General features: G+C 39.6%; 2 protein-coding genes across 2 annotated transcripts; both read right to left on the bottom strand.

Moving 5' to 3' along the window:
• Window positions 1-2,505: 2,505 nt before the first annotated feature.
• Window positions 2,506-4,342, bottom strand: LOC120413878 (uncharacterized). The gene is made up of 4 exons (XM_039574851.1): window positions 3,430-4,342; window positions 3,120-3,372; window positions 2,927-3,057; window positions 2,506-2,864 (listed from the first exon to the last, which is right to left on the bottom strand). Exons 1-4 carry the CDS (start codon window positions 3,494-3,496, stop codon window positions 2,569-2,571), a joined length of 747 nt encoding a protein of 248 aa, XP_039430785.1. The 5' UTR covers window positions 3,497-4,342; the 3' UTR covers window positions 2,506-2,568.
• A 141-nt stretch (window positions 4,343-4,483) lies between these two features.
• On the bottom strand, window positions 4,484-9,581 carry LOC120413877 (uncharacterized). The gene is made up of 2 exons (XM_039574850.2): window positions 9,373-9,581; window positions 4,484-5,235 (listed from the first exon to the last, which is right to left on the bottom strand). The coding sequence occupies exons 1-2, from the start codon at window positions 9,452-9,454 to the stop codon at window positions 4,565-4,567; spliced, it is 753 nt and encodes a 250-aa protein (XP_039430784.1). The 5' UTR covers window positions 9,455-9,581; the 3' UTR covers window positions 4,484-4,564.
• Window positions 9,582-12,260: the final 2,679 nt, after the last annotated feature.

The following is a 12,260-nucleotide window of genomic DNA, read 5'->3' as shown; positions in this document are numbered from 1 at the left end:
TCAGCTAAGCCAGGAAGTTCTGGAACAAAGAACGCAGCCAGCTCATCCAAGTAGGCGCCTTTGTCGCAGCTGGCTACGACCATCAAATGGCTTTCTTTCTGCGACCGATCGATCGATCGATGGTTTATTAATGAAAGTGTGCGTGCGTCTGTGTCCTGCTTAAGTCAACTGATTAAGGGTTGCATACCTAGCCGAGGTGTACTTTGATCGATAGACGAGTAGCGCTAATAAGTTGCACATACTAAGTTAATTGGACGAGCCCGACTTTGTCTGGAAATCAACTCATTGTGGCAGAAAGTTTTAACGGCTAGAATTTCAGCTACTAGACACTGCGAGCGTGTCAATGGCTTCTAGAAGCAACGGTCGGCTGAGGATCCTTAGCGTTTTGTAAAGTGTTATGACTAATGGGACAGCTGTGCTGAGATAAGTACGATGTCCGAGAGGAGTCTCTTCACAGTGTAGTGGACGAGTCGTGATTGATTTGTTTATCGCACGCGGTACTTGTCACGCACGAGATTACTGTACTAAGGGCTGAACTGAGCTGAACAGCAGGATTGTACACTATTTTATTTACGTTCTGCCAGGTTCAGTCGTTCTGCCGTTGCAACGGCATGCAGTAATACTTTGGATTACAAAATCGAGTGAATGATGATGTTTATGATTTAAATGCTTCGTTGGATCTATATAGGCATAAGTGTTTGCTTATAATTTAGCTTAGATATTTTTCTCATTTTTCCAAAACTGTATTTTTCAAGAATTATAACATAACGCAATTTTTTTCCGTTTTCTTTATGGCTGAGAAGTTGCCGATTTTTTTCCTCTAAAATACCTACATCTTTAAAAAACAATAGTTGAACCAAATAAGTACGAAACATTTAAAATGCACGAAATTGGCCAATTTCGTAGAGGATTGATCACCAGATTTAAAGATGAAATGATTTTAAGCAACTAGGTAGCTAAAATATTTCAAATGGTCAATTTTCTACGAACCTCTCCTCTTCAATTTGCGTGAAACATTGTTTTTAGGTGAAATTTTGATCCCTGATCACCATCATCGTGATGGTAGCCGGTAAAACCTCTGCCATTTTTAAACATGCGAAAAAGACGTGTTTTTCAATAATTTGCAGCCAATGAAATGTCAAAAAAACTTTTAATGCAAATAAGACGCCCGATTTGATGACGTACTCAAAAATAAAATAAAAACAAAAAACCATTTGCTTTTTTCGGAATTTTTAGTACGCCATCAATTTGGATGTCCAATTTTACATAAAAGTCCCTTATTTGAGGTCAAGTTTGCACATCAAATTTATTTATTTTTTCCAAAAAGGATGTTTTGAAAATAGAAGAAAAGATACATTTGCAAAAGTATTGTTTAAAATCATTTTGAGAGAGATATTATACTATAGTTGTCTTTTGAAATGACTGCTCAAATTTTAAAATCAATCCAAATATTTTCCTAGAAGATTATTAAACTTCACCAATGACCACTTGGCGCTTGAGGCAATTACTCATTTTTGCATCTAAAAATCCAGTCAAATAATTTGTAGATACAGTTAAATACTACAAATGAGTAGCACTTAGTAGCAAACTTAAACCAATGCTAAAATAGTTTAAAATTACTTGTACAGTGAGAATTCTATAAATTTTACTGCTGAAAAAATAATGTATGGATTTTGAATAACTTAACATCTAAACCCACAGTTTTTCATACAGTTGACTCTCAGGTTGAAATTATCGAAAGAATCATTAGTGGAATATATTTTCATACAATGAAATTTGGTTATGCTTAAATGTTTAAAATCAATTTATTTTTAAATGGAATCATACTTAAGTCAAAAATCACAGTTAAAATCCCTTCACTACTACATCAACCTCTTCAATGCCTATTCAATCAACCATTCAAAAATCTCACCGTCCTGCCCGCGATCATTGCCCGAAATTTGTCGCACCCAAACAAACTAATTACGGAGAGAGCATCCACACTTTTTTTTCGGCGTGTGTTGATCACCCCAGCAACTCCCCGGCTCGCCAGTTCAACAACCGACCTACATCGTTCAACTGAAGACACGATCTCGTCGCGCCAAAAATCTTTCTCCAGATCGCGACGACGGCCGTCAGGGTCATTGGACTTGGCCGATGCACCTTCTAAAAAGTGTCGATTTCGAACTCATGCAGGCCGTAAATTAATATTTTTAAACGACGTCCTGTCAGCTTCCAGATGCACTTCAATAGGGGGATGGTGATGATGAACATTTCGTTTTAGTACTCGTCGCGATCGTCCGAATCTTCCCTGCGCCGAGCGCCAAGGCTTTTGAACTGCATCAATGCCATTTTGATTTAATCAATCAACCACGGCAACTCGGCGACTCTCGGCGACCAAAGTGGACACACACGGACTGAACAACAGCAAAACAAGACGACTTGCATTCCCCTCCCGCCCTTCCCGTTGGACTGTGTGATACATTGTTTTATTGGCAATTGATCGCACACACAAACTCGGCGTCGTCGTTTTCAGAGTTTTCTTAGGCGCCATTTATTACCATGCAACCAAGCGTCAACGCTTGGTGATCACACAGGGAAGAACTTTTCGTACGGGGCTAACGCTAACACTTCGTTGGCGATGTGCTGCAACCGGGCGCCGAGCTGTGTCCGCAGGTCGGCCTCGATCAACCGGACAAACTCCAGCCGGGGCAGGGCGTTAAAGTGCCGGTTTGCCCGCGGGATGTGCGTACTGTGGTCCAGATCGTTGATCATGTAGTGGCCCAGGGCGAGCTGCACGTCGGTCACGTTGAGCCGCAGGTGTTGCACTCCTGACGGGGCTTTGTAGAGATCGCCCAGAACGCGGAACTTGGCCGTTGAGCTTCCTGTTGAGATTGGAGGTTGGGTTAGCTGGTGATCTTAATGGGTTCCAAGAGGTAGAACTTACTAATCGAGATCGTCAGTATGGAGTTTTCCGTGTCGGAATGATCTTCGAACGATTCAGCAGAGTACATGCCAAGAAGCTCCAACGCCGGCATAAGTAAGGTTAAGCTGAACTCCCGCTTGCCCAGGTTGACACTTTTGAGAGAAAAAAAAGTTCAATCAAAAGTGCGATCATACAGCTTTTGGACGCGTCTTACCTGGTATCGTGGACGAAGCTGTTCTTCAGACCGATCAGGTATCGGTTCACGTAGACGGCGGTCAAACCCTTGGTTTCTTGACTGATAGTCATGTTCGGGAGCAGTAGCGGATCAAACGGCGTGATCGCTACCTTTGGTGAAAGCTTGCCGCTGGCCATGAAGTTGACAAACTGTTGGATCGAGTTGCCAACGCAGTCGTCCAAGTCCGGTGCACCGCGTGGACATCCTCCCGATGCCGAGTCCTGCCGTCGTCCTGAAATCAAACGGTGATCGTTAGCTGCAGATCACGAAGATCGCGATTATTCCTTACGGGTTGGTGCCGTCAGCGCAAGCTGGATGCTCGCCAGTACTAGTAGACAAACGCCAGATGAGACCATTTTGTTCAGCGAAGTGTGGTACAAAGATTCGGGAGACACACTAGAACTCCGCACGACACCAACGATCGATCGAGACTGCGGCCCGGTCAATCAATCGCTGTGGACCACTTTGTCCGCGCGACTCTAATATGTTGCAAAAATTATCGGTTGCCAAAATTCGCCCCTTCGCGGACAAGTATCGTCATCGTCTGGATCGTTCCCGCCTGGAGCAGTCACACCCAAGCTTGAACATGTACCACCATGTCGATCAATTGAAATTAAATCAAATTAAAATGGTGCGGCGCTTCGGCGACAGTAGCGACATCTCTTTCGCGCGCAGCATCCAGCCCAGCTATACGGCCCCGAATTGCAACTGCGCGATGCAGAATTGGACCTGGACGGCGCGGGACAATGGCGGGAAGATGCTCTCAATACACTTGATTTGACGCCACTTGACCGATTGCAACCGGGTAGCGTCGGCGGCAGTCGCCGTGCTCTATTTCCAAGTGCGCGAGCTCCACGATCTTCCCTCGGAGACCGATGCCCAATTGGCTGTCCCGCGAGCTCGAGTAGACGCTAATTTAGCGCACTTGATTCGACGTTATATTTTTGGCCACCCAACAATCAACGGAACCGGCAGCGAAAATTGCGTCAATGAATCGAAATTCATTCTGTGATCGCCAGCTTGCGAGGCACGCGTGTGGACAAAGCCAAACGAATTGTGATCGTCACTTGCGAACCTGCTGAACAGTAGGCCGCGAAGAGTCCCATTCATTCACACTTTGCGCGACAAAACGGTCGATCAACCAACGAAGCATGCGTTGCTTAACCGACACACTTCCCCAACACGTTGCGTGTTGACCCAGGTCAGTGCAAGACTTGGATGCGATCTAGTGGGCTACGCGTATCGACGAGTTCTGTAATTGAACGCTACCGCGTGCTTCGCACGCAACATCGCGTGCAAGTTGACTTGTATGCAAGTTTTTCTCTCACTCAATAAATGATTCCTTTTACAAAAATAAATATTTTGTTTATTATTACAAAAAAGAGAACTATTTACAAATCACCCATTCCCCCACGACGACCCCCTCACTGACTCGGGAAGAACCGCTCGAACGGTGCTAGCCGCAAGATCTCGTTCAGCAGCAACTGGAACTTGTCCCGAAAGCTCTGGGTGACCTCGTTCTCCACCACCGACAGAATGTTCCGCCCTCGTTCGAGATCAAACGCCTGACTATGATCCGAGTAGTTGCCACTCATGGTGAACCACCCAAACCCAACCGTGTGATCCCCGATCGTCAGATCAAAGTCCGTAATGTTGACCCGCACGTATATCCGATCCTCGCTTTCGTACGTGATCCCCTTCAAGTGTATCCGCAGCGTAGAGTTCCGCATCGACGAGAACATCTTTGCCCACTCGGCGATCTGCCGCTCGTGAGCCAGCTCAGCCCGGTAGGATCCGTGAACATCAATCGCGGGCATGTGAAACTGCAGCAAAAACTCCAACTTGTTCAAATCGGCCCTCACTTCGGTCACGAACGAGTTTTTGAAGCCTCGCATCTCCCGGCCCAGGAAGTACGTGTGGATGTTCCGGTTGCGCACCAGCGTGGCGTTGGGGAAGCCCAGAGGATCGATCGACATCACGTAGTACCGGTCGGAGATCTTCCCGTTGGCCATGTACGTGATGTAGTACTGGACGGCCCGCTCGATGCATTTGTTGAGGGAGGGCGAGTGGCGGAGGCAGCCGTTGGCTTCGTTACCTGGAAGAAATTTAAAATTTACCGTATTAGTGATAGTTGTCAACAAAATCCTTCGAAATTTTTTAATTTATGATCAAAAAATATTGCAAAATGCTCTATAATTCTAATATAACAAAATGCAAATAGGTACCGTCAACTGAGGTGAATTGGTTCTACATACTGAATATGGATAAAGTTTAGATAAACTTTAACATAGTATGGATGTGAACATTTGTTTTGTACTTGGTGTTTTTTAACCGAAACAAGCCAAAAAACAAAATATTGGACTAAATCATGACTAAATCTAGCAAAACAATGTAATTGGTCCAATGACATCAACTGACATGAGCAGGATAGAAGCTTTGCTTACACTTCGTCTTTGGCCCATTTACATTTGTTACTTGATATCAGCTATCCCAAAAAATTGTTAATATGACTGGATTAGCCCCAATTGCCGGTATTTTAAATTTCATTGTTCCCTAGTTTGGTTGCCTTAAAACATGTTTAAAGTTATCTACGTGCATATTTTTCTAACAAAAATCGTAAAAGGTTGTTATAAACAAATGTTTGTCCCTCCCTTAATTTTGCCTTCCTGAAAATTAATTTAAATAAAATTGATATTTCAAATCATGGATTCAAAATTTATACAAAAATTATTGTTAAATTTATTTAATTCGTTAACATTTGGTTCCTACTGTTGATATTATTGTTCACAACGATAAAGCTTGTTTTCATCAGCACAAAGGATTTAACATGTTTTTTTTAATCAATTTTGAACTTCGCGACATTTCTTGACAGATTCTTGACAGATTCTTGACAGTACCTTGCTAGACAGCTTTTCTAAGGAGATCACATGGTAAAATGTTGTCTTGCTAATTTATTTTTATTGCATTTAGGCCGTTGCCCCCTCCGTCAAAATTGGTCTGAAAAATCAGGGGGCAAAAAAATATTTTTCCTAAAAACTTCAAAATTTCCATGAAAATAGAAGTCTAGTCAACTGAAAATAAATCTAAAATGCATTTTTCTGCATTGATAATCAAATTTAGCATGATTGGGCTTGTTTAAAAATGTTTTGAATTTTTATGAAATTCCAATGAACAGCACCGCAAAAATTTTATTTTTCGCAAAAAATAAAATTTTCGTCGATACTTAGATATTTTGGAAACCAAAGATGGCAAAACATGTGAACACGTATATAATGCATTTTAAAACACTTTTTACATTAAAATGTTAAAACCATGGCTCGTTATTTCAATTTTTATACTTTTTTATTTTTTTGCCCCCCCCCTCGACTTTGGTCAGAGTCGAGGGACATAAACTTCAAAAAATATTTGCAACGGCCTTAGATAAAAGAAAAAGTAATCATAAATGATTTGAGCATGTTTTCATCATTGTATATTAGGGTTCTAGTCTGTCTTTAGTTTTCTGAAAGTTAATGTCAACAGCAAAAAAAATATTTAAAAGGACTTTAAAAACACCGAAACTGTACAGGCCTCTTGAGTTGGGTTCAGTTGATTAAACTGTTTTAAATAATTGAAAATCCTCAATTTTGAAGATTTTTTGTAGGGTCGTAGGGGTGTATTTGAAACTGTCTCATTGAATATGATATGTTTGATTTTTTGAAATTCAGTTGATTTTTCAATAATTTTCTGCCAGCCCAATTTTATAGTATGTATTGAATATAAATTTGGACCTATGATCTGAAATTTAAAATCTTGAAAAAACTTCATATAATCCGTGCAGTGGCTTTAAATATAAATGAATATTAAATAAACAAAAACAAAAATATCAAAACAGGTTTCCAAAATCTAAAACATAAAATCAATTAACTGAGGCAAACAAACCAGACAGGTCATTAATTTTCTATCACACAAATCCTTAAATCCAACTCACGCATAAAGCAGAAACTATAACAAAACCTTGAGCTCGATCTTACCCCTTGCTCCGGAAGCAAATTTCAAAATCAGATCAAAACCCAACAGAGCAATGATCAAGATTCAGTGACTCACTTCATACCAACGGTACTGATTAATCAAATATTATTTCGTATTGTATTGAAATAAATTCAAACCATTTGGAACTTAAAGCTAATGTTCCTAACTCTTAAAATGGCGATGGCTTTCAAGAGAAGCACGATTTCAATTTTCTTTATTGCATTTCTGATAATTTTCGCCTTTTTTCATTCCAATTTACCAAATGATTCTTTCTTTAAACAATCCCGGAAATGTGTCATGAACAAGTTCTCCCACAAGAATTTATTTATAGCGAGAAACCCGATAAGAACCTCAACATAACTCACTCCACATCCCTCCACGCCCCACAACTAAAAGGTCATAAAAACAAAACAAAGCTTTTATCGTCCTTGAAAGATCGTTTTCCTTCTCTTTACATCCCTCTGCACATTGCAGTCGCCGAAACCGGTCTCCTCACTCGGAAATTGCATTGTTTTGTTTTCTCCACACTCTCTCGCTGGAGATCATTCAACTTTTGCGCGCACCGTCGCTTAATTCTCATAACCGGCACAAGAACATCGTCGTTCTGGGGTAAATTTTCAAAATGTCGTATGCTTATTCCTAGTCACTGCAACGGATGTTATTTGAAGTTTGATCAGGATGCTGCTTACTGACAAATGACTCGTAAGACGTTTAGAAAAGTTGCTCTAGAATTCTTTTCTTTTGCACCGCACGACCTGAACTTGTTTCCTCGAAGGTATCTTTCCAGCAGAGATCAGAAGCGATCGTACCGAGAACCTCCGAGAACCAGGTAATGGTGCGTAAATTATGGCTCTCAGTAGGCTTTGAAAGGAGCCCGGCAAGGGACAAGTTTTTTGCCGTTGCACTTGCACAGCACAGTAGGCCGAACTCTGCATCAAGTGCGGAGCGGTGTTCTGAAAGTGGAGTGCTCTCATCAAAAAACTTGATCCTCTTAGAAGACACCTTGAAGGTTAGGTTGTGCTCTGAGAGTTTCGCTGACTCTTCCTGACTTGGGTTAGTTGACAGGACTGCAAACAGTTCTCCCACATTGAGTACCGTTGTGCACGCGCGCAGTACTCCAGGTTGCTGACACCACTTGATCCGAAAAGATCGCGATCTTGCCGCATCGCGAGATCACTCATGGCATGCTACGGTTGTATTGCGCTCACAAGTACACCAACAGCAGTGGCCAGCCCGACTGTATGTATGATGTTTCAAGGCCAATGTCGAGTGTGAATAACTTGTTTCTTGGTACACCTCCCGTTCGTACTCACTCTCTGCCTCTGATCCCTCTACGTTCTGAACACAATCCACTTCAATCCCATCCTCATGGTTCTCTTATCGCACCCTGTGTACAAATTTCTTGTTCTGTACTTTTTTGCGTTCGACCGTTCAACGCGGAACAATTTTCCACTTCCGGTAATTCTCCAAGTAACGTCATGATTCGAAATCCGGACACTTAGTAGCATATCATTTTTGTTATAGCTGGCAAAAAATCATGTAATAAGTTGGAAATGTAGAAATATCATCAGGATGTAGTATAAACAGTCAGTTTCAAGAAAATGCATGCAAAATATGTCTTTTCAAACAATTTTACATCAGAATTTCAAAATTAAGATGACTTGTTGTGCTTCGAATCCCGGACACTGATAAACGCTGATTCGAAATCCGGACACTTTTGCTTCGAATTCCGGACACTCGATTTTACTTATGAATCGCACAAATTTGGACTGAAATGTTAATGAATGGCATTCTTTAGATCTCAAATAAGCTGTTAACATCAAAACAATCGATAGTTTATATAAAATTTGCTAGAATTTAAGGAAATCGTAACCATAAATTTCTGCTTTGCCTTCCCGGTGCTTCGAACGCCTATGAAATATTTCAAGCGAAATGTTTCGCATTTTTTGGTAAACTTATAATTTTATTGTATTTAATTGTTTTGGCATTAACTACAGCGTTCAAACAAACTTTAAATGAACGTTGATGTTGGAGTTCATCAAATAACACAGTTTTGACATTCATAATGCGAACTTATATCCAAATAATTGATAAAACAAGATGAAGTGTCCGGGTTTCGAAGCGTCCGGGAATTCGAATCATGACGTTATATACCGCGCACATTTGTTCCCGGCACCCTTTGTGGTCTGATTTACAATCACCTTTCATCTCGATCTCGACTTACGCGGGAATCCTTCGGCTATTCCAGCAACACCGCAAAGCATCACCGCAGCAAGCCAAAACTTCCTGAACATCGTAGTAGACATCTCGTCCTTCTAATCTCAAACGAAACGCGCTGCCACAGCCTGCTCTTATCAACTGCTCTCGTAATACGTAACACTCCCCGGTTGACTTCCTTCGGCTGCGAAAGTAAATTCACGAATGAAATTCCAGAAGCCCAGTGTGCTCTCTCTAACTCAAACGAAGCGGTCAAAGAGTCCAAACGATGATGGCGATGATGGTCCAGGAGAAAGAGAAAGAGAGTTTGATGTCTGAACCATGTTCCATGTATGGGCACTATTGCCAGTCAGTGTGCTCTGAATGTTCTGATGGGAATAAGTTTATGATCGGCGAAATAATCATCATCAGCGTCCGGCAGTCATTGAAGATCGGGATCGAAGGCTGGTCGGTGAAGAAGACAAGGTTATTTCAAGAATGGAAGTGAACGGAAGAATCAATTATACCCTCGTCATTATGATCGAGCAATAAAGAAACCACAATTGGGAAAAAATATAAGATTAATTGTTTTTTGATGAAAATTACGCAGCAATACTAATATTGCTAAAAAAAAAGTTGTGGCCTTGGCGGCCTCTATTGCAAGATTAGAAAACTAGAGATGCATTGTTAATTTGATTTTGGTTAACCGCGGTAAATTTTCTTGAAATATTTCGAACTGTCAAAAATACACCAAAGCTTTTACCACATTGATCACACAAAAAAACTGTGGTAGAAAAGTATCCACCGCGATTAATTTTTGACAGTTCGACGCCAACGAATTATTTCAAAAAAATATACCGCGGTTAACCAAAATCAAATTAACAATGCAACTTAGGATTCCGAAGGCTTGAAACGGTGAGGCAATCCAAACCTCTTTTTACACCTAGTTCCAATCAAACCCGGGATTCGAACCAACGACCTTTAGATTGTGAAAAAGAGGGCAAAGGGAACAGCATTATTTTTTCCGATGAGGCCGTTTTAAATACTTTTTAAAGTTTATATCCCTCGACTACGACCGAGGTCGGGAAGGGAGACAAAAAAATAAAAAAAAGATATCGAGCTGTTAAATCAGCAATATGGAGTTATACTTTCTGTGCAGTTGCTGTGAAGTTTACCATCGCACATCGGAAAATTTAATTCCATGTAGCACTCACAAACTCTCACTTTTAATCTCTCGATAAAATCTGAAATTTCTAGCCTTGTTTTAATGATTATAATGCAAAAGTTTTCAAAAAATCGTGGTTCTAGAAAAATATTTTTTTTATGAAGCAAAACTTTTTGCAGCACTGTTCATAAAAATTTTACTCATATTCAAACGTACAAAAAGTTATAATAAACTCAAGAAATAGCAGTTTATACACCAAGTTACAAAATGATGAATTTTTCATCACGAGTTGTCCAAAGCTCAAACATTTAAGCAATTCTCCTCGAATTTCGGATATGGATTTTATTTGTATTTTTTTTATTTGGCTCAAGCTCTTTGGGGGCCTTCCCTGTGACCAAAATAGTCATTTTGTGTGATTGGTTCACTCGTAAAAGTCTCCAAACAATTTCAGCAGTCTGTCCATACAAAAATGGTACGAAAATCTTCGAAAATCTGCATTTTTTTAAAGGAATTTTCTGATCGATTTGGTGTCTTCGGCAAAATTATAGGTATTGATAAGGACTACACTGTAAGCATTTGGTACACGAAATATTAAAAAAATATTATTTATAATATCGCCAATTTTAGTTAACTTTATTGTACATAAACCAATTTCCCAAAATCTATTTTATATCATTTTTTTTTATTTTTTGATGTGTTTCAGGCCAATAAATGCTTACGAGCAAAAATTCTGCCGGCGCGATATGTAGAAAAAATATGAAATATTTTTTTGACTACCATTTTAAAGTTAAATCAAAAAGTACTTAACAGTTTGCCGAATAATGTTGATTTTAAATAAAAATTTGCAGTTTCTCAATTCCATCAAAATAGTGCCTACGGTTGACCATTTCTAAAAATATTTCTTTAAACTACTTTTGAAGATTGGATCTCTGGTTGCTGAGATACAGCGGATAAAAGAAAAATAGACAGGAAAATTGAAGCTTTCAAAGTGTTACTTTCTAATTCCAATATCCCAGCAGCTAATGATCAAATTTTCATTGTAAATAAATGAAAAAAATGTAAATTTTGATCTCTTTAAAATAATAGAAAATATTGAAACCAAGGCTAACATTAAAAAAACGTGATATTGAGTATTTGGCCCTTTTTTAAATGTTAGTCTCGATTCCCAAATTTTCTAATTATTTTTACGAAAAAATCAGAAAATTTCACAAATGTTGCAATTGTCAACATTCAGAATTGGACCATACTGGAGATATTGGCATTAGAAAATGAAGAACTGTTAGGGTAAGACTTAAAAAAACTTCAATTTTCTTGTTTATTTTTTTATCATCTGTATTTCAGCAACTAGAGATTCTTCAATGGTTCTTAGACAAAATTTTAGAAATTTTCCTGAAGTTTTCACAAAAAATATTTTTGGAGGTTTACGTTTAAAGGCTTTAGAGGCTCGATTGAAAAAACGATAAACTGCAAAGTTTTAGTTAAAATCAAACTTTAACGGTACACATCAACCAGAGCTTTTGCACCCAGATTTTTGTTACAGACATTTTAGTATCTTCAAAACTACGGGAACTATCGATATTTTTTTATTCATCTCCCAAGTTAATGCCTTCAAAGTTATTTACAACAAAGTTTGACTATTTTTACAATCAGATTCTCGCAGGGTTGGGTCCGTAACTTTGACAAATTTGGAATAAGAAGACAACAACTTCCTTGCTTGCTGTGCACCCTTAAGGGTGATCATATTTCGAAAA

Source organism: Culex pipiens, chromosome 2 (assembly GCF_016801865.2).
Source record: "Culex pipiens pallens isolate TS chromosome 2, TS_CPP_V2, whole genome shotgun sequence".
NCBI lineage: Eukaryota > Metazoa > Arthropoda > Insecta > Diptera > Culicidae > Culex > Culex pipiens.
Note: the sequence above shows the minus strand (reverse complement) of the source record. Positions and strands in the feature narration are given on the sequence as shown.